Source organism: Eurypyga helias, unplaced genomic scaffold (genome assembly GCF_000690775.1).
Source record: "Eurypyga helias isolate BGI_N326 unplaced genomic scaffold, ASM69077v1 scaffold30703, whole genome shotgun sequence".
In the NCBI taxonomy this organism is placed as follows: domain Eukaryota; kingdom Metazoa; phylum Chordata; class Aves; order Eurypygiformes; family Eurypygidae; genus Eurypyga; species Eurypyga helias.
In genome coordinates this window covers 20,892-42,891 of record NW_010243606.1, presented here as the reverse complement: position 1 = coordinate 42,891, position 22,000 = coordinate 20,892, and the positions used below count along the sequence as shown (strand labels likewise).

Below are 22,000 nucleotides of genomic sequence, written 5' to 3'. Positions count from 1 at the left end.
GCAAAGTGGCTTTGATTTGATTGTAAGCTATTTTAAGCCAATTTCCCACTAATAATGTCTCTTGCTAAAAGAGGCCTTGCTCTCTAGAACAGGTCTTTAAAATGAAAGGGCGAGGGAAGGAAGAGGAAAGGTGGGATGAAATTCACTGTTCCTTTTCCAAGTGATTGAAAATGCATGGTGTCCTACAGAGGGTCCCTTTCCAGTTGCTTGGAGAGCAGAGCTGAATTTGTCTTCCCACGCTGTTGGATTGAGCTGTTGGTTCTCCTGGGGGGGTTAATGCAACCCCAGGCTGTTTGAGGAGGGTCTCCTGCTGCTTGGCCCCAAGGCAGTCCTTGGGGAAACCGCTCTACGCGGAAATGGGAACTAGCAGAAGCCTGTAGTGTTTCTGCAACTCATCTCACTAGCTTCTCTCTTTGCGTGACTGCCAGTCAGGGTTTTTGTTTCTGGTTTTATTTTTTTTCGAGAGAACTTTCTGTTTTCTGTAATGATTTACTTTGTTTCTGTGCAGAGGAAGGTCGGGGCTTGAATCTCGATGCATTTATTATTGATGGCGTGCGGTGCAAACATTAGAGGAATGACTAATGGCACGGTCTGTACTGTTTTCGAAGGCTATCCATTATCAGGCTCAGACCTGAGGGAAGTGCGGGGCAGCCGGAGAGGCTGAGCTCGGTGGTGAGCTGTTACTAGAATAAAATCATCCCAACTCCAGAGACTGGCTAGCTATAGTGACCTTGCAGTGGCTGTATACCAAGGTTGATAATGTTTTCTAGGACTTGTAATCACTGAGCTGTAACTGGTGAATTCCAATAACTACAGTTGAATTTGGAGGTGGGGGAACGTTGTTCTTGAATCAAACTGCTGAATACTTGTATATTGCTTTTCAGTGTTGGAAATTCCTTGATCTTTAAGCTGCCACTTCCTGAGCACCTTTGGTGTTGCAGGTGGCAGCAGTAGGTGTCCGGATTCCTCAAAGTTCATGTTCCCTGTGCTGTATTTATTACCTAAATGTCTGAAGTAATTTTCACTTGAACTTGCTGTCTTGGTGAGAATTGTTTGAAGAGGCTGAGCTAACTTAGAATTACTAAATGCCACCAACAAAAAGGAAACTTCCTGTATTTTTTTCATTAGTTTATGCAGCAGAGTAAATGGTTCCTTTTGTCCAAAGCTTTCATTTGCAGTGGACAAATCTTGTTGTTACTTCACACCAGTGAGCATTTTAAATTCCAGATTATTTTGCCCTCCCCCTGAATGTCCTGCTCTTGTTGGATTTTGGGTGCATCTGTGACACAAACTGCTGGGTGCAAGTCAGAGTTTTAACTCTTTGCTCTAAATGTTGTTCCCAGGCATCTGAAGAGGCCTCGCTACGGGCTTTGGAGAGTCTCATGACAGAGTTTTTCCACAATTGCACAACGAATGAGCGGAAACGTGAGATAGGTGAGTTCATGCCACTTCTAAAGGATGGTCTCCCTTCCTTTTTGCTACCTCAGCAGAGGCAACTTGGTTATGTTAAACAAATACAGCAGATGAAAGTGCTCTATCTGATACTGAACTGGAATTTTAGCCTCTCCTACTTATCTAGGAACTTGAAGGAAAGGCTTACGTAGTTTGGGTTTCAGAGATCCCGTGGCAGGTCCTATAGATAATCAGTATGTTGATAACTGTCTGCTGCTGTGAGCATGGAGATATGTTTGGGGTTTTTTTTGGTTTTGTTTTTTTTTTTTTTATCAAGGATAGCAAGTTGGTTAGTGTAGGAGAGGGATTTTTTTCTCTGCCTGTGCAGTATTGAATTGTATGTCCTGGAAAACCTCTTACCTTCTGCTTAGAGATCGAGCATGGACTTCAGATTTGTTCTGCCTTGAGAAGGGAGAGAAGACTGTTCTATTCAATGTGATATGATGAGTAAGATCAAAGGGTTTCACTTTGGCTGGTGTTATTAAATATGCCCTTTTGAAAACCAGCAGAGATCTTACAGGTGCTCTAGCTTCTTGCATCCGTGGTTAAAGGCTATGAATAGGCAGTTTTGCTTTTATTCTCAAACTTCTGCCATCTCTAACTTCAGTGACAGAAGTATGATCAGCATGGAAGGCTTTTCCCAGAAATCTGGTAAAATAATAAACAACTCAGCAAGTTTGGGGTTTTTTTCCCCTGTTGTGGCGATCTCCTGCCATGTAGAATTAAAGGTAAAAACCTTCAGCATCCCCTGTTTTCCTGCTTAAGTTGCAGGAAAGAAACCAGTTGATTAAGGCTTACATTTTATTAGCTTGTAAAACAGCCCTTGCAGCTTTTCCCTTTGCCACATTTGGTACGTAGTCACTGGATGTGAGACGACCAAATCCTGTACCTGAGTGTTCAGAGAGGTTTTTTGATATGCTGACCTGCAGCCAAGTCAGTGGCTCCTGGAGCAACTGCACTGAGACAAGGGTGTTTTGTAACGCTGTGTGTGAGCTGAGGTCCTCCTGGTCTTTCACACTGACCTGGTATCCCAACGTTTGGTTTTTATAGATAAAATGCTAATGCTTGTGATATAATTTGTGTGATTTGTTTCAATATTCAGCTGTTGGTCTGGTGTGGTATTTGTCAGAACTGTGTTCTAAAGTGACATACCTATTTTGTTTTCATCAAAGCCTATTTTAGTACTTTGGAGTGTGATTTTTATTTTTTATCCCCTCCTCCAGGTTGAATCATTCCCTGAACATGGGGTTTTTTCCATGTTCAGCGTGTTATTGTGCTATCAGTATACATTGTTACGGAATTGTTTACGTCTTGCGAGTTTTAATGTCATGTTTTTAATGCTTTATTTTTCAGAGGAGCTTTTAAATAACTTTGCCCAGCAGATAGGAGCTTGGAGATTCTGCCTGTATTTTCTGTCAAGTACAAGAAATGACTATGTAATGATGTACAGTTTGACTGTGTTTGAGGTAAGATGTGTCCTGTTGCCTCCGTAGTGCATCTGCTGTCTGGTGCCGTTGCGTATGGCCATCGATTTTATTTGAAAATGTTTGTCTTAGTAAGTACGGTGAAAAAGGATGCTTTTATTGCTCTCTCCTAGAGAGGTTGCTTAATGGCAGGCTAAGAGTAGGAGAATATGAATCTTTATACACAAATTGAAGAATTAATTTCCTGGCATCTCTAAGTACAAATTGCCTCCAGTTTCAGAGGCTGCGTGAGTTTTCTGCACAATGCTTTTAGAGTGTTATTGCTTTTATGCTTTTTATGGTCAGAAGTACGTGCATGACTACCTGATACCAGCTACTGTAGACTTGAGTGCTGAGTGGGGAGACAGTTGCTTTTATTTTTGTGACATCCCCTAGCTGGGGTTGATGCTCTTGAACTACACCCGACAAGCTTATGTGCTGCTGGTACAGGTAAGGTCTCTTTTAGAAGTCCATATCCCACTCTTCAACATCAGTTTGTGCTTTTGTAAATGGGTAAAAAGCCTAAATATTGATTTGTGTATCTGCTGGAAGAAACAAAAGTGTTCTGTGAACAGGTCTGTCTCATCAGCTGATTTCTGTGACCAGTGCAGCGTTTTTCCTTAATGATATTCTGGAGTTTGGTCAATGTCATCCTTCACCCTGATCCCTGTGTGGCCTCTGCCTTGTGTTCTTGGCTAAGTTGGCAGCCTGAGCTATGCTCAGGAATCAGAGGGGTTTTATATCCTTCTCAGTAGGCCACTTTTTAGATTTATCAATGTCGTTAACTTTTTCACTTAAAATATTCAGTTTATTTGTCTGTTCTTGCACAGGGAGCCTGGACTTGATCTCTGCAAACTGAATCTGGTTTGCCTTCCTCTCAAAAGGGGGTAATCATGACAAATGATATGGGAGTTGTTCCCTCCTCGGGGGATGGATGGATGTCACACAGCAGCAGCCTGCAGTAATTAAACCGATTTTCATGAAGAAGAAAACGTGTTTGATTACTGAGCCTCCACTTCTTGGAGTGGGGAGGAAGTAGTGCTGAAAAAATAGTTGTGCCCAGAACTGAGCAGAACAAAGAAATCACTGTCCTAGTGTAAAGTGAGGGACATGGGTCCACAGCTCAGCTGAGAGATTAGGATCTCTGCATGGAGGAGCTGGAATTTCCAGAGTTTACTGTAGTGCTGCACATTCGACTGGTCCTCATAGCTGTGGTCTGCAGCTTCACCAGTCTTCGGCTGTCTGAGTGCTGGATGTCAGTAAAAACATGTGTACAAACTCAGGGATCATTACCAAGACTTCCTGAGTATCTTCTAGAATGTCTAGAAAGTTAATAATGGAACTGGAATAAAAATCCTCTTAGCCCCCTTCCAGATAAACCATTTTCACTTCTCTCTTTCGGAAAAAAGAGACAATCTTCCCAAAAGAAACATTTCGGAGATGTAGAAACCTGCCACTTTCAGACCAGATGAGTCAGACAAAACTCAGTGGGCATTAAAGCATGGATATTACAGCTAAAGCATCTTCCAGTTTGATTGAGGCTGCTGAATCAGTTTGCATCAAGGAACTCTCATTTGGTTAGGTCATTATTTTTAAGCAGTATTTCTGGATCTTCACTGGGAGAAAGCCCAGAAAGTAACCTGTTTGAGGAACAAAATGTATAAATATACCTCTGCACTATGAACTGGTATGCCTGTATTGTGAATTGGGTCTGCTTTGACCATAAATAACTGTCCATTTCTGCAACGCATTATCTCCTGCTTTTGGGTTCTCCGAGCTATATGCCTGCAGGTTGGTGTGGACATGGCCTCAGTAACAGTCCTCCTCAGTAAGGTATCCAGAGAGGCTCAGCTCCTAATGCTCCACAGCCCCTAAATGGGATCGTAGTGTGGCAGGAAAGCAATTTGCAACTATGCTTTCATATGGATTTTGTCCGACTTTTAAGTGGACCAAAAGCTTTCTGTTGAAGTGGTGCCCGGTCACTGCAAGGCAGTCGCACCGACAGCGACCTTCCAGCTTAGCTTCAGGAGACCCAAATGGCATCAGCCATCTAAATCCGACCTTGCTTTCCTTCCTTTTGTGCTTCATACAAGGCTGTGCTTCCCCCTTTAAAGGGGAAAAACCAAGGTGTCCAGGGTTAAAATATACTGGCAATACTTTTTGGGCATGCCAACTAGTTCTGCTTCACCCAAAACCAGTTAAAAAAGGTAATGTGCTGGTTGCTGTCACTTGTGAATTAATAGAAATGATGGTGTGTTCAAAGAGAGATTGATAGCAATTTTGGGGGCACTGAAACCCATCTTTTCTGAAACTCTTAATGTTGGAGGGCTTCTACAAACCTAATAGCTTGTGGTGGATTTTGGGGGGTTTTTGGAGCTCATCCCTATACGCTCTGTGGCTTGTGAGAGACGAGCTCGGTGAGTTTCGTTCAGCAGCTCGAGCCATCGCGGTCTTGGGTGGTCTGAGCACCCCATTAGGTTGCAGAGCTTACTCCAGGTTAGTGGTGCGGGGTTTGCCCTCTGTTGAGCTGCTCCTTGTTCTGCACGGTGTAGTTGGTGCACGCTCATCTCTGCACGGTGTTAGAGATGTCGGGGTCGGTACTGAACAGCCGAGCCGTTAAAGCGTCTTACGTTTCAGCTCTTTGCCCGGCGGGCTGGTGTCAGAGCACTGGCAAAAGAGAAACATCTTCTGTTTAACCTGCCAACACCTGCTTGTTTCCTTGTCCAGAGGCCTGCCCACGGCCGCGGAGAAGGTTGAACTACATCAGGCAGGTGCTGAGGTGGTTAACTGCCCAGGCTTGCTCAGCGAGAGGCCTGGACGGTTCAAAGCTGTAGCCGATTCCCTGCCTGGGCACTGGGGCAGGCAGCGGCGATTCAGGGGCGTAAGAGGCAGCAGCTCTGCCTGGTGCTCCTTCCCTGCTTTGTACCTCCACCTTCTCTCGCTGTTTAACTTCCGTGAGGCCTGTCTAAGGTGAGCTCATTCGGGAGGTCTGTTTTCTCTTCCAGAACCTAATCAATAAGATGTGGCTTGGGGTCCCTTCTCAAGACAAGATGGAGATCCGCAGCTGCCTGCCCAAGCTCCTGCTAGCTCACCATAAAACTCTGCCTTACTTCATCAGGAACAAGCTCTGCAAGGTCATTGTGGACATTGGCCGGCAGGACTGGCCCATGTTCTACCATGACTTTTTCACTAACATCTTGCAGGTAAGAAGTTTCTAAAGGGAAGACTTGGTTTCATTTGCAGACAGACATTACTGTGTTTCCTTGAGTAGCAACTTCCCTTGAGGAAGATTAAATAATTACATTAAAAAAACAGTTGATTCTTAAATTCCTTTTCCTTTTTAATTTTGCAAATAACCCCTGGCTTCCTATATGTTACATTTCCTTCTACTGTTACAAGTTTTTTGACAGAGGAACAAGTATGCAACAAGTTTCAACTGCATTTTGAATTTTAAATATTGAGGAGTAGTTGTTGCAAATGTAGGATTTGTGGGTTCTTTAAAGAAAAAAAGTCATTGTAACTATGGATGCATCACTGGATGATTCTCAAAAGTGAAGTTTCTGAATGGGGCTGTTGGAGATTTTTCACCTGATAGCCAAAGATACCCTGAAATCTTTGGCACCTCATCGTATAAAGTCACTGTTGGAATGCTGTTGGGGTGTTTTGGCGGGCTCTTGCAGCAAGGCTGCAGTATGTGTTTGAGGATCCTGGCAGAGACACTGCCATTGGTTTGAGTCCTGGTTGTAGTTCAGTATCTGCACAGGGGAGCCTGAGCCGGGCTAACAGCTCGCTGCCGCTGCAGCCTCACTGAGCTAGTGCCAACATAGTTTTGTTTGAGAACTTGGTTTCCAATTCTGTCAACATTGTTCATAATTGGCTTAAAGAAGCTGAGTGTAAACTGAAGTGCTGCACGGCCTTGCTGACATAATTACATTATTTAAATGCAGCTCTGCCCACAGACAAGCTGCAAGGCAGTCATTAAAAAAAAAAAAATCCAAGTCCCTGCCCTCTGTTTCAGGACTTTAAGACAAATGGAATTAGTATTAATTGCAAAACTAAAAAAAAAAAGTTAACTTGGCATACAGAGCTTGTTACTAACTGGTGTCACCTCCTTTCAGACAGCTTTCTGTAGTCGTGTAGTGCGGCATGCTGCAATTTCTTCCTGAATTGTCAATTTGACAACAAATACTCAGAGACAACTGTCTACACTTAGAGTTCTGGCTTTCATTTCATCTCAATCTGCAGCTGAATTTCTGAGCTTCCTGCTTTTCTAGCACTTTGGAAGTTATCTTAAGTGATTGCAGAGCCCGCTTTGGGCTCTTTAAGGTTTTTCCTTAAGCCTCTCCTCGTGAAATTGGCTTCAGAAGGAAATGTTCCCATAAATTAATTTCTATAGCAGACACTTTCCAAAAATGTTCAGAGAAAGTGGTAGTAAACCACTTTCTCTGAACTTCCAAGACGTCAAAATAAAGAGTGGCAGCACAGGAGCAGAATAACTTGCTTTTAGAGTTGCAGATGAGTCCTCTCAAGACTTACTTCTGAGATAATTGAAGCAACTGTTTAATTCGTTAGCAGTAACTTCTGTCATGGTACTCTCAGTAGTCTCTAAAATTTTTCCTGAGCTACTGGAGGGGTGGAGAAGAAAAGTAACTTGGCTATTGTATTGTCATTATGCAAAGCCAGTCATTCTACTTAGAAAATGCTACTTCTTTAGAGGTATGAAATTGGTTTAATGTTATTGAAGTGCCATGCGTGGTATTGCCAAACTTTCTGGCGTTGTGAGAAAATACTCTGAGAGGAGATATTAAGTCTCTTTGCAACTTAGTACCAAGTTGTGTACTTCATTTAATTTTCTTCCTTAGCTGTCTGCTCCTGTGCCATTCTGCTTCCTTTCTGAAGCCAACGTTACATCTGGACTAAGAGCTTTCAGATGGGCTCTTTCCCCCACGCATGTCGCCAGACTGTGTTCAGTCAGTGTCTGTCTGGTTTGGTGGGCCAAGGAGATGAGGGCTGAGGTCAGCCTGTGTTGTGGAATCTTCAAGGATTACTTGTAGTAATTGTCATTGGCTTTAGGCTTTTTCTCCCAGGGGGACTAGCGCATAAATTGTGTTGAATGCGCCAGGTCAGCGGAGAAGAGCAGCATTGAATTTCAGCTGAAAATTAAACTTTGTCCCACTTGAGTGGGTTTTTTTAATATTCCAGTGGCTGATGAAGGCAAAAACTATGTCTTTCTGTGGTCCTACTCCTGCGTGTTCTGGCAGTGGTGGAAGTCACTCTTTTTAGGGTAAACGATTTCCAGTTTGACATGCGATACAGATGCAAGGAGAGGTGGTACCCCTCAGCCGTATTCCGGTGCCATCTGATGTTGGCTGCAGCTCCCTGTATGGGAAGGGATGGGCTTTTTAATGGACACTGCTCGGCCGACGGCGCAGGCTCCTGACTCGAGCGTGGCTGCAGTGGCAGCCCTGTTACGTGGTGAAGCTGCTGGTGCTGAGGCAATTCTGAGAAGTGATGATGTCAGCAGAAGCAGTAAACAGGAGGAACAAACTGTTACTGGTAAACATGCTGGAACAGAGAACCTGTGCAATGACATTATGAAAGCTCTCTTGAAACCCCAAGGATTCCCATGGTACTTGAACTGTTGCAACATCGTAGATTGATGTCTTTGGGTATTGAATATTTGCAGCTCTCTTCCCTCAACATGCAGCGCTGCAAACTGTGGGAACTGACACCCCCTCAGTCTTGAAGCACTTGTAAACTGTTAGTAGTTTTACTAACCCTGTCAGCTGACAGCTTTGCAGAATGTTATCACGTGTTGCATTCGTGTGTTTTCCTCTCAGTTAATTCAGTCTCCTGTGACCACTCCTCTGGGACTGATCATGTTGAAAACCACTTCGGAAGAACTGGCATGTCCGCGGGAAGACCTTAGCGTAGCCCGGAAAGAAGAGCTACGTAAGCTGCTCCTAGACCAGGTGCAAACAGTGCTTGGGCTCCTCACAGGTACGAGTTACTGCACTTGCAGCGCTGAAGAACCGCCCTCCTTCACCGTCCCTAAGATGCTAGGAAGCTTGCACGTTCTGGGGTCAGTGAGGCAATGTGTGGGGGATGTAGTGGCTGTTCCTGCAGTTTGAACACTCAACTCTACCCTTTGGTTCAGCTTACTGGGAAAGAAGTTGTGTAGCAGAGCAGCTGTATAGCTGCCTATGTCCCCCTCTTTAAGAAGAGGGATTTTGTATATAAGCACTTGATAATTCTTGGGGCTCACTAAGAGAAGACAGTGTTCCTTGTCAAATCACTAAAAATGTGTTCTGCCAGAGTTCTCTGGCAGTCTCTGCTATGTTTGTTAGATCAGTCTGCCTTAGCAGGTTGTTCTGAAAAACATCTCTTTGGCCAGGTATTTTGGAGAGCATCTGGGACAAACACAGCGTTACTGCTGCCACTCCACCACCATCCCCAACTTCAGGAGAAAGTGGTAAGCATGGCTAAAGCTACAAGATATTTCCATGTACTTAAACTTGCAATATCAGGCATAGTTTCCTTCCTTTGCTGTCCAATCTCCTGTAATAACCCTTTCCTAGAGCTTTTCATAGGCCAACAAATTTCTGGTCAGAAGGACAAACCTTATGAAGCAGGAATTTCCACTGCAGGGGACACCTCACTGACAGTGCCACCTCGTTGAAAAGCACACACATAGCTGCTTGTTGTGCCCAGATGGCAGAAAGCTTTCTGAAGTGCCCATGTGAAGTGTTCTAACCTCAGTGAGTTGGCATTGTCCCCTGAATTTCAGCTGTAAGCACACCAAAAGCCAGAACGGAGTGAAGCTGAAGCCCTAACCAAAAGAAGTGGCAGGGACTTTGTGTATATATGTTGTGAAAGTCTGGGTTTTACCTATTCCTGTTAGTCTTTTTTGTGGGCGTTTATCTGATCTAAGCTCATTTACGTACAGATTTACCTTCAAAATAGAGAATGTGTTTCTCTGTCCTTGTACTCGGTGCACATTTTACTTACCCTGTTAAGGCTAAATAGGGGATAGATCATAGAATCACAGAATGGTTTGGGTTGGAAGGGACCTTAAAGATCATCTAGTTCCAACCCCCTTGCCATGGGCAGGGACACCTTGCACTAGACCAGGTTGCTCCAAGCCTCATCCAGCCCGGCCTTGAAGACATCCAGGGATGGGGCATCCACAACATCTCTGGGTAACCTGTGCCAGTGCCGCCCCACCCTCTCTGTGAAGAATTTCTTCCTGATACCTAATCTAAACCTCCCTGTTGTCAATTTGTACCCATTACCCCTTGTCCCTGTCACTACAGGCCCTTGTAAAAAGTCCACTCCCAGTACCCTTGTAGGCCCCCTTCAGGTACTGGAAAGCTGCAATGAGGTCTCCTCGGAGCCTCCTCTTCTCCAGGCTGAACAAGCCCAATTCTGGCAGCCTTTCATCATAGGAGAGGTGCTCCAGCCCTCTGAGCATCTTCGTGGCCTCCTCTGGACGTATGGGGTCACCCCACATAATGCTGATCTTGATGACTACTGCTTTCTCTTGTGCCTTGATGTAATGTGGGTCATTGTTATTCAGCTCACCCAAGCATTGTCCAGCAGATTGTGGTGTCTTTGTGCCTGCTTCTTGGAAAACAAAGCTAGAAGAAATGCCAGGATGCAGTGAAATCACTGTGTTGTCTGATCTTGGCCCTGTCTTCTTTCCACAAGATAAAAGGGCTTAATGTCTGGAAAGCTGTAATTCCTGGTGGGTAGGGAGAAGACGAAATGCTTGTGGATTGGAAAGCGGATCCAGATCTGATCTGGATTCCAATCTGGACCCATCCGATTGGAAAGATCCGATGGGTCTTTCTCCAGGGTCGCACTGATAAGGAGGTGCACAGTGTGTTCTGGGAGTTAACACAATTGCACGGGGTGCCTTTGTCTTTGGGACATTAAACAGTTAATTGAGTTGCAGATCACTTCCTTGTGGCCAGAATGCACGAGTCAGCTTAAGTCAGCTGCCTGTGATAAGCTTTTGTTACTGTTTTGGTTAGTGTTAAAACTCTTACTTGTAAGTTTGAGCAGAATTTCAAGTGCTTCTTTCCTGTAGAAGAGCTTAACACACTTAAAACATTTATATACAAAACATAAACTTAAATGGGAAGAAATATATCCTTGGTTTGGGGGGAGGGTGGATTTTGCTGTAGCTAGCAAAAGTTTGAGGACAAAATACTAAGAGAAAAGAACAGAAGTTGGAGTATCCCGTGGCAGGAGTGAACGTGCTGCTTGGAGAGGGCAGGCGTGCCAGCTTTGCCCACCCGGGCAGCAAGAGCCGCGGTACTTTGACGTGACATTGAATGAGGTTGGGGTCTTCCATGGTGAAAAGCAGATTCATGTTAGTGCCAGCTGTTGGTGGCAAGTGCCTCGGTGGCCAAGATGATGCTGTGCTTGTACGAAACAGCCGCAATTGCTCTGTGCACACTGGCAGGTGCTGGTTAGTGCAGGCACAACCAAGGCCATGCCTGCTGGAGGGGGACTGTGTCGTGAACAGGTGCCAGAATTATCTTGGGACAAACTAACGCTGCTGTGTTCTGAGCTGCTAGTAACTTACGCTGATACAGCCAGAAAAATCTCGGGTTTGTTGCCTAGAGTTGTAATTAAAAAAAGAAAATAACCTAGTGGAACAAATTCTGGACTGACATTAGAGACTGGCTCTTTGGGCTGATTAGGGTCAGTCACTGGGCTGATTTGAGATGTCCTCTCAGTTCCTCGGTGGATCGCAGGATAGTGCTTGTGCTACGGAAGCTTTTCATCCACCTGGGATTCATCTTGTGACTTTAGATCGTACTTCTCAAAGTGAAAGTACGCTGCACTTCTGCATCTCCCCTCTCAGGGAGAGAAACAAACTCCTTCCACAGATAACTGCTGGCAATTAAGGCTACACTGGCAGTTCGTTTAGAAGTTCAGGTTTCATTGAGTCCTGCCTGTGCAAACATGTTTATTTGAACCTTTCTCTGGTGATTTCTGTGCTCTGCCTTAATTACTCTCTCCATGGTAAAACTGGCTGTGCTCTAAATTGTGGAAGCCCAAAGGGAAGAGCACTGTGTGCTTCCCTCTTGGCCACTGCTTGCTCACAGAAGTGTTTAATGAAGGACTCTCTTTACTTTCTTTATTAACCAAATGTCCCTTGGGTCACTATTTGGTGATGTGATGGGTCGAAAGGTTCACAGAGGGGAGTTAGGAGCACTGATGGTGTTGCTACCATGGAGAACTACAGGGCTTAAAGCCGGACACGCAGGTCAGTAGCAGTGAGTGACGCTCGTGGCGTTGCACATCTACCGGTCCTTGTCTGCAGGCAGAGATAAGTGCATGTTTGGAAGGTGAACTATGGGACAAACAGGGGTGTAGTGAAACACTGCTGTGAAATTCTGCACTGGAGATGTTAATTGTTTCTCTGTGTTTAAAATCTGTGAAGCTGACCCAATCTTTTTACCAGCATATTGTTACATTTGAGTCTCTCACAGCAAGGTATTCCTGTTTATTGGTGCCACTTAAACATTTGTTGTTGCTTAGATGAGGCCGCTGCCTTTTTCTCATTGCATTCAGGTGAAATGAAAAGTGTTCCAAGAGGCAAAACGAGCTGCAGAGCCCCTATGAATGTTTAATGTCTTCCATCGGAGCCCAAATCTCTTTAGGAACTTGGAAAACCTATGCTTCCTTTTTTTGCACAGGGAAGCGGAGTGAAACGATTACTTGCAAGTCTTGCATAGTTTTTAAATAGCACTTGAAGGCAATGTTAAACTCCTTTCTCATACCACTTAAGCAAAGGAGCTCTAATATCCTGTGTTAGGGAACTTTAGAGTTATTGCATCACTATAGAATTTACTTAGAAATAATCAATCTCTCAGCCCCCAAGTGATGTCTTTGCATGATTTATAGCTCTTTACTTGATGAATCCCTTCCTTAGGCATATTCACTCACCAGTGGTAAACAAACGAGTAACAGAAGCTGCTGCTGCTTGCTCCTGGACAGCTAGCCTGATGCCAGCCCCTCCCCAAGAGTTTTCTCCTTGTGCATGCATGCAGCTGGTCCTGTAAATCATAGAATCATGGAATGGTTTGGGTTGGAAGGGACCTTAAAGATCATCCAGTTCCAACCCCCCTGCCATGGGCAGGGACACCTTCCACTAGACCAGGTTGCTCCAAGCCTCGTCCAGCCTGGCCTTGAAGACATCCAGGGATGGGGCATCCACCATGTACCACCTGTTTGCAAAGACATCAAATAGAACTTAAAGTCCCTTAAACTCTGAGCTTCAGTAATTTAACTGGGTGCAAAGCACTGACTGCTGTGAGTTACAGGGACCTAATTGTCAGTTTCTGGTGTTGATGGATTAAAAGATAAGAATCTTTCATTCTCATTGATTTTTGTGGAGTTGGCTGGACTGGGTATTTGGAAGAAGCGTGTCTGCTTCTGTAAAACCACAATGCCAGCAGCTCTTGTGCTGCAGCACACGTATAGCTGTGGTTGCTACCGTGGGGGCTGCTTTAATATTAAGAGTGAGTGCAGGGTTATCCAAGTCAGCTGAAATAGCACGATGCCTTACATTTCTGGAGCAGAGGAGAAGGAAACAACAATAAGGTATGGCAGGGAGTTATGAATTCAGTGATGCTAGATGCTGATATTGATGAAAAATGGAGAGTGAAGAGCAATCTGTTCATCATGCTTACTTCTGAGTACTTTGGACACAACTCAGTAAATCATACCTGTTTCCGTACTGCTAGTGTGCCGGGTCATTTCACTTCCCAAAAAATATTACTTGGGTTTTCTGGAGAGAACTTTACATTCTGTAATGTAGCAAGTGCCTGTGGATTTCTAAAGGTTAAGAGATGATTTGTACTGAAGGACAAGAAGTGTATTGGATGACCTGGGGGCGAAGGTGAATACGCTTTCAGCGTATGAGCTAGTGGGCAGCTTCTGTGGTGAAGGGCAGCCTAGCTGGCGGTGTCTGCTTGGATTTCCCTAAAGCTTTCAATAAGGCTTTCTTGCTCAAAGCTTTTGAGAAAGCAGAGGCCATCAGGGATGAGGGAGCGAGTCTCTGGACTGTTGATTGATTGATTGGTGAGAAGGCAGGACATAAAAGGTAAATGGAAACGGTCCCCTCTTGCCATGAGGGGGGGAGGTCACCTGTGGAGTACCGCTTGGGGCTGCACTGATGGACATACTTGTTAGAGGCTTGGGAAAAAGGCTCAGTGAAGAGACAAGGAAACTTGCCAACGGCACCGAGAACAGTGAGAAAGAGACTGAAGACCTGCAGGAAGACCTTGCATATCTCTGGGCAGATGGAAAGTGAAGTGTGACACAGAGAAGTATAAGCCATGTTTGGGCAGGCAGGGAAATACACATCTCATGCCAAATCCTGGGCTCCGAACTCGCCTTTGGTAGGCAGGGTTAAGTTCTGAGCATTACAGCACATCATTGTGCACAGTTTCAGATGGGTAGCAGTCAAAAATAGGTATCTGCTGTGGTGCTGTATGGAATTAAGGTTCATTGACACCTTGAATAGTGGCTGCAGTTCTGGTCTTCCTATATAAATAGGGGTAGAGTAGAAGCAAAAGCTGTGCAGAAGGGCAGTAAAGATGATTGAGAGTATGGAATGGCTTCCATGTAAAGTAATGAGAAACTGGGAGTGAGAAGCTGCAATAGAAATGTAGGCATGTAGAATGTGAACGTAAAGAGATTGTTTCTTTTCCCTATTAGGGTACAGGAGGTAGGAAATGAAACTAGCAGCTGACAGACCCCGAACAAAAAACATCTTTACACATGTATAGTTAAACTGTGGAACTCCATCCCAGGGTGTTGCAAATGTGGTTTGTGTGGCCTCAGTTGGAGACTGGATAAAGTCATGGGAGATAAATCCTGAGTCTGTGCAGAATTCTTCAAACCCCTGGCTCAGGAAATGTTTGTAAAGTGGTTGGAGGCTGGGGAATGTGGTCTGTGCCTGCCATGGGCTTTTGGCCCCTGGGAAAAGGTACCAGCCTAGGCAGGCTTTTTGGTCTGACTCAACATCTGCTCTTAAATCATCAGTAAGCTGCCATGTGCAAGCAGAAGCAACGCCAAGGTCCAATGAAACATGAATGTGTCAGAGAACTTGTGCAGGCTACATCAGGGATGCTTGACCTTGTGAGGGGAGTGAATTTTATAATAAATTCCTACAATACACCCCATGGCATTGCTATTTTCCAAAACACTGAGTGTGCTTCCCAGTAAGGGTAGAGGGGCCATGTGAAGCTGCTGCTTAAAACTTTGCTTGTTTGATCAACTGGTCTGATGTGAGATCTGAACACAACTGCAGAAAGTTCCTGAAAACACAAATTGCTAGTTCATCCCAGACAAAGCCATGTAGCTAACTTGCTGAATGCCAGAGGCTGATGGCTTTTGCTTTATAGCTAGGGCTGGCCTTGCACCAGTTGAGGTTAGTTGCCCTGATGTATAATGCAGATGTGTGCTTTGTTTCCTAGGTGACCTGTTAAGTAGCCTGCTGCAGAGTCCCAGTGCAGCCAAATTACTGAACCAGCCAATCCCCATCCTTGATACAGAGAGTGAATATATATGTTCCCTGGCGCTGGAGTGCCTGGCTCACCTCTTCAGCTGGATCCCTTTGTCTACTAGCATCACTCCGTCACTCCTCACCACCATTTTCCACTTTGCTCGCTTTGGCTGCGACACCCGCGTTCGGAAGATGTCTTCTGTCAACGGCAGCAGCCAGAACTCGGTGTTGGGACAGGAGCGCGGCCGACTGGGCATCTTGGCTATGTCTTGCATCAATGAACTGATGTCCAAGAACTGTGTGCCTATGGAGTTTGAAGAGTATTTGCTACGGATGTTCCAGCAGACTTTCTACCTCCTGCAGAAGATTACCAAGGAGAACAACGCCCATACGGTGAAGAGCCGGCTAGAGGAACTGGATGAGAGGTAAGAGTGATCTGATGGCGAAGTAGCTGTGCTAGGGCCTCTTGCTTTCTAAAGGACTGTCTTGATTTATTTTTTGCGGTCATGCATGGTGTGTCTAATCACCTTTTTTTCAGAGTACTGTGCTGGGGCTGACAGGCAGAAAGGTAGGTGCCCACAGGTAAGGTTCTGGTAAGGGGCTGAGTTTGCTAAGGGACCGTGGTGGCACAGGTTTGTATTCTTTCCTGTCCTCTTCCTCCCCTTTCCCCCGTTCGTTACTGTTTGACTGCAGGTCTGAGGTGGCACAAGAGCTGAACCTGCCCTTCATTCAGTTGTTACAGAAAACAGAAGAGGCTCAGTGAGGTAAAGGCATTGCAGTATTCCCTTTCCTGGTCGGTATCTGCCTTCTCTTAAAGGTTAAACTCAGACATATGGAGAGTGGGTAGAAATTCTGCGAGTCATGACTTGAGAGAAAACAGAAGTAGTTTCCTACTCTTCACTGAGATATGGCGATTTCTGATTGCTTTTTTATTTTCACTTTATTTTTAAACACCATGGAAAGACAGCCTGGGGAGCTCCATTCACAGCAGCAGTGAAGGGCTGCACCTCAGCGGCTCTCTGGCACGCTTGCCTGGCGGCAGCATCTTGGGAAGCTGCGCATTGTCGTTCTCCAGAAAGTTACTACTGCCCTCGCTGCCTCAAACTGCTTGACCCTTTTATGTTGGATATTCCTCCCTGTAGGGGAGAGAGGGAGACCCGTCTTGCTGTGGTGTGGAGCCCCTGTGTTGGCAGGGTGCTGGAAGAGGTGGTGACTTGCTGTCGCCCTGACAAGGCGGGCAGGCTGGTGCGGGTGTTGGCAAATAGGCCACAACTGTGTGAATGCGCTCAGTATGTTGCTGCAGGTGCAGGAGGGTGGAAATACATTTCTGGTGCTGCTGTATGAAATTTCTGTTCCCAGATGCAGCAGCTAGGCTTTCAAGCTTTTGGGGTTTTTTGTTGGAGTTTTTATATATCTGCTCAAGAGGAAAAAAAAAAACCACACCTAATTGAGGGGAAAAATCTGTGGGTCCGTTTATAGGGATGACTTGCATGTTTCTTCTGTAAAATTCCTGTTTCCCATACTTTTACATAAACACGTAACTTCAGGACAGTAAATCTCAATTAATCATGAGTTCTCTTTAACAGTGCATTCTACTTGCTCATGTTTTTCACTACCTCGCACTGACTTCAATATTGCTCGCTTCCTAGACGTGTAGAAGTCTGCCACTTTGGCATGCAAGATCAGTGCACAGAGCCAGGAGCGATGCTCTGAGTTTCAGAATAGCTCTCCTGGAAACCCACAATCCCTTGTTTAACTTCGTTCTTGCTTTTCTGGAAGCCACCAGCGAGCAGCCTTCCCTGGCAAGGCTGTGGAAGGCCCGTAGTGGTGATGGTATTGCCGTGTCGTTACGTTTCGCTGCTTAGACGTGTTATCCACAGAGATTGTGGGTGTCTGTGACTGAGACCCTTCTCCATTCGTTGCTAAGGTGTGAAATAGGGATGTAACTAAGATGTTCTGGGGGCTGGAAAAATCTAGCTGGCTTCTGGAGGGAGTGGAGCTTTCTCTGAGCTGACTGTTCTCTCTGTGGAAAAGGATGTGAGGATTTTCCTTTTGTCACTTAAGGGCATGTATTTTAATGTCCCAAACTAACAAACTTACCACATGAAGGTGTCATCCTGGACTAATAAAATCCTAAACAAAATTGGCACTGAAAGAACTACCTTCAGTAGGTTGCATCTTCAGAACCTGCTTGTCCTGGGTCTGTCCTTTCCCTTCCTCTCGTGGTGCTGGTTATTTTTGTGCTGTTAAAGAATCAGCGTGGTTTGAATGGTTGGTACTGCCAAACTAGTCCAGAAAGAGCAAGCTTTAAACTGTCTTTTGCTTTATTTGTGTTGGGCTTTAATTTGAAGACCTCAAAACTTGGGAAATGGCTAGTAAGGATACAGGCAATGGCGTGGTGGTTGCAGAAGGGGCTTTGGGGCTGACAGAGCTAGAAGCCAATTAAGAATTGTACAGTAAAAATTGAATAATAACAGTTGAAAAGTTAAAAAATTGAAGGCAGTGTTTGGGTCTGGACTCTAATTTTTGCTAGCTTTAATTTTGAAGCATCTGGTCGGTGATCAGACGTGTTTAGTGATGTCTTCTCAATCAGGCAGTGCCAAATGAAAAAAAAATGTAATCTTTTTTGCATATTCAAAGTATTGTGCGGGTTTTGTAGGCTTGTAATAACCAACAGTGCTGTAGCTCTTTTGTTAGCTGGCAATGCTTCTGGTCTTGGGTTTTCGTTAGAAAGAGTGGGGGTTTTCCCTGCAAAAAAGAAAACAACAAGAGTTTGCAGAGGGAGAGCACGAGGCAGCAGGGTAAAACCAACCTGTCAGGCGTGTCTGAATCTTTGCTAAGCCTAACTTTTTAGTTAAAAGGAAAACTTGAAGTACTCTTGCACTTTCGAGTCCTTGCCATACAGGAAGGATGGGCTTCTCTGCGCACACCCCTCCTCGTCACTGGATCACCAGAGCCCACTGTTTGCGTATGGTGCTGCCGCATATGGCTCCTGTGTGCTGAGGAAGTAAAACTTTTCTGTAGAGATAGACATGAAGATGGTTTCTAACCCTGACGAAGCTCGTGCATCACGCAGGTTGTGGAGTAAGATCAGGCGCTGCACAATAAAAGCTTACTCCACTGTGGTCTCTGCAATTTTTCCCCAGTCTGTACTCAAGAACCCAGCAGTGCCTGCACCGAGATCGTGCTCTTGCTGGACTCCCTGAGATTTTGACACCAGGCTCCTTTTTGGATCTTCACTTCGTGCATTTCCAAGCATTGGGTAGTCTGTGCTTGGAAGAGAGACTTGTCTTCATAGTCTACTTCAGTCCCAAAAGCCTGGGCTCAGTTCAGAACCTTCTGGATAGTTGATCTGCACTGCTGAAGAAACCGTTCTTTCCAGCTCCCAACTCCATGGCTTTCCCACAACCTCGTGTACATTTTTAACATGTGTACTGCTAACTCCTTCATTAACTTCTTGCTTTCAGCTAAATTCCTCGGTGGTACAGTTTATTTCACTAATCCTGTCTGCATCGGTGAGATGACCCTTGTTGTTAAATACTTATTTCTCCAGGGTGGGGGGATTGTGCTTGCTTGCAGGTCTGGATGAACTCAATTCTATTTATCTGAATATTAAAGTTGCTTTTGACTAGACTGTCTTTTCTGCTGTTTCAGGTATTAATGGAAGGAAGGGTTGCCCATCCTGTAGGTAATCGTTGCAGGGCTTTATATTTTGATTGTTCTGGCTGTTAATTGTTCTTTTCAATGAAAGGATTTTGAGTTAATTTTATCATTGCTGCAGTGAAATTGCTTCCCCTTGTGGCATCCTTCGTATTTTCTCAGTTGTGTTTTCTTCTTCCCTTGTAGCTACATTGAGAAGTTTACGGACTTTCTCCGCCTCTTTGTGAGCGTCCACCTACGAAGAATTGAATCCTACTCCCAGTTCCCTGTGGTCGAGTTCCTGGCGCTGTTGTTCAAGTACACGTTTCATCAGGTACAGCCCCGCGACACCGTTCTCCCTCGGGCTGTCCTGGTGTCTCGTGCAGCAAGGCTAGCTTGTTTGCCCCAGTGAAGTTCATGCACAAAGTTAGTCCAGATGCCTTGTCTTATCGGCGCTTCCCTGGAAGTGCTGGGGACTTGGAAATGGCTTAGTGTGTTCTTGGATTTTGCAGGAGACGGCGGTCAAAGACAACTTGTTTGGCGTTGGACTTTGCTTCTGCTTTTTTTGTTAGTGCTTGGAATGGACAGTGTTGTCTAGAAGCATTTCTCTAACTTGCTTGTTTTGTGCTTGAGGGTGCTTTTTTTTTTTTTTTGGTCCTGAATCTGCTGCTTTTCATGTGCCTGAGGCTTTCCTTGTCACTTTTAGTCTTAAAAAACCCAACAGACGCAATCCTATGGCTTTTGGTACGTGTTCCCTTGCTGTAGGAGCTGTCACAACCCAACTCAGCCCGCTTCATCCCCATGTGAATACTGACAAGGAAGCAGATGTATGAATGCTAGAAGCTGATGCAGCAAGCCATGAGATGGGTTAATGCTGAGACAGCCTTGTAATTCCTGGGTTCCCACCCTTGGGCGAAAGCTCTTGCTCATCTTTTGGCAGCTGTAAACCACCCCAGTGACCTCTTAAAAATGTTTCACTCAAGCAAGGAGTTCTTCCCATGGCTTGAAGTGCATGCTAAGTCGTTATTTTCATTGTGTGAAATCAATCTTGCCGTAGCTCGCAATACTCATTGTGAATTTTGGTGTATTTCAGCCTACCCATGAAGGTTACTTTTCTTCTCTTCTTGGACTATCTGACTAGCAAAATTAAAAGTCGTCTGGCAGACAAAGAAGCAGTACTCAACAGGTAAGCAGTTGGGAAGCTGTCAGGAGGGACAGCTGCAAGGAGTCTTCATGGTCACTGTGCAAGGACTGTGAGAAACATGCTATTGCTCCAACTTCACCTGTGGTCGAGTCCTTTCTTCTGAAACTGTACAGTATGAGAAACATAAACTTCAATGTTTTACACTCGGAAGAATTCAAGCTGAGCTATTTAGGGTAGAAAAACTGTCACTTACGTTGCGTGTGAACACAGCAGCCAGAGGAAGAAAGCTGTGCAGTCTAAAATAGGACTGCAACACGTTTTAGGAAATTTTAGAACATGTTTTGGCACATATTAGAGGAGGAGACCATAGACTAAGCTGCCTAGTTCACACAGCTCATACAACTAATTAATGAATTAGGGAAAAAATTATTTGATTAGAACTTTAAAACTCCTGTTGAAATGGAGGATGTGTTTCTGAGAAAGACCGATGAGACTGTGTTTGGAAGCTGGGGTCTGTTGTTCACCTCTGATGTGAGTTGCGTCTATCAACTGCAGCCGTGGTTGGCACCTCTCACTTTGCAGATGCTGTGTCTTGAAACGGGTGGCTCTTTCAATAAAAGTCACTTTGCTGCCATTGTAGAAATCTGGTGAATATACTGGTATCTTATTCGTGTTTTGGAGAGTTAAAAGTGCCGTGGCTTGGGCCGTGTTACGTTCCCCTAAGTGCAGAAGGAACTTTCCCTTGAGCACCCTCGAAGTGGCTGGATTTTGAAGGACAGCCTGGCATCGTAACCACGGGGGGCAAATGTGGAACTTGCTTACACCAGACAGCTCTCTTCCTCTCGGCATGGGAACTGTGGGCGCCTCGTTTCTCAGGCTGTGGGTGTTTGTGTTTAAACTTTGTTATAATTTGTCCTGAACTCGCTGCTCTTTGTCTAGTGCTGTCAAACGCTGCCGTGGCGTTCTGCTCGCTCTTCGTCTGGCTAACGTGCATGTAATGTGTGTTATCTTCCTGTCGGATGGCTTGTTATGGGGAAAATGCAAACCAACAATAGCTGTCTCCCTAGGAGATATGTCAGACTATAAACAAACAAAAAAACCTCATGTAAGTGGTTGAAGCTTGTACTGTTTTGTCAGAACTACCTGTTCTTGTGACAACTTCTGTAGCTACAACTTCCTGCGCGCGCTCGGACGGGTAAGCGCTGCAGTTTGACAGTCTGGGAGTGGTTACACCACAGGAGCACAGATGAAGTTTCCTGTTCTGCGGTTACTAAGCTTTGCATTTTGTACACATTACAACTTTTACTACTGTGTAAGTTGCCAAATCTGGAGTTATGCCATCTGATTATGGGAAAGGTGATAATTCAGACAGCTTGGATTGGATCCTGCTCTAAAGCTCTGTTAGTGTATGCCAGTGCCTGATTTTCCAACCTGATCTCACCTGGGAAAGAGCATGAGTTTTCAGCTGTTTTGACAAAGGAGGTTATTAAAACAATCCGAACAAAGGAGGTTTTTAAAACAACTGAACCCCCTCAAAATCCCCTAATTTTGGCATTGGGTCACTGGGAATGATTGCACGCTGAGGTGGCTCTGGGCTAATTTTCCACCGTGGCATTATTCTCAGGTGATCGATGAGCAGGAGGGTGTTCTGTGCTCTGTACTGGCTGCATAGCGCCGAGAGATGAAAAGATATCTTTCAGAGACGTGCTTTTAGTGTTACAGGATGAGCAGAAAAAGTGATGACTTTGTTTCAGCAAAGGACCTGAATTCTTTGGC

The 22,000-nt window shown here is 45.0% G+C and overlaps 1 protein-coding gene across 1 annotated transcript in view; it reads left to right on the top strand.

The window, feature by feature from the left end:
• The first annotated feature begins 1,349 nt into the window (after positions 1-1,349).
• XPO6 (exportin 6) overlaps positions 1,350-22,000 on the top strand; it is a 39,234-nt gene continuing 18,583 nt past the window's right edge. The window contains 9 exon segments of the mRNA XM_010149495.1: positions 1,350-1,434; positions 2,806-2,918; positions 5,921-6,118; positions 8,756-8,915; positions 9,310-9,387; positions 15,413-15,866; positions 19,288-19,414; positions 20,174-20,196; positions 20,198-20,266. Coding sequence (XP_010147797.1) covers positions 1,383-1,434; positions 2,806-2,918; positions 5,921-6,118; positions 8,756-8,915; positions 9,310-9,387; positions 15,413-15,866; positions 19,288-19,414; positions 20,174-20,196; positions 20,198-20,266 — 1,274 coding nt within the window. The 5' untranslated portion in view covers positions 1,350-1,382.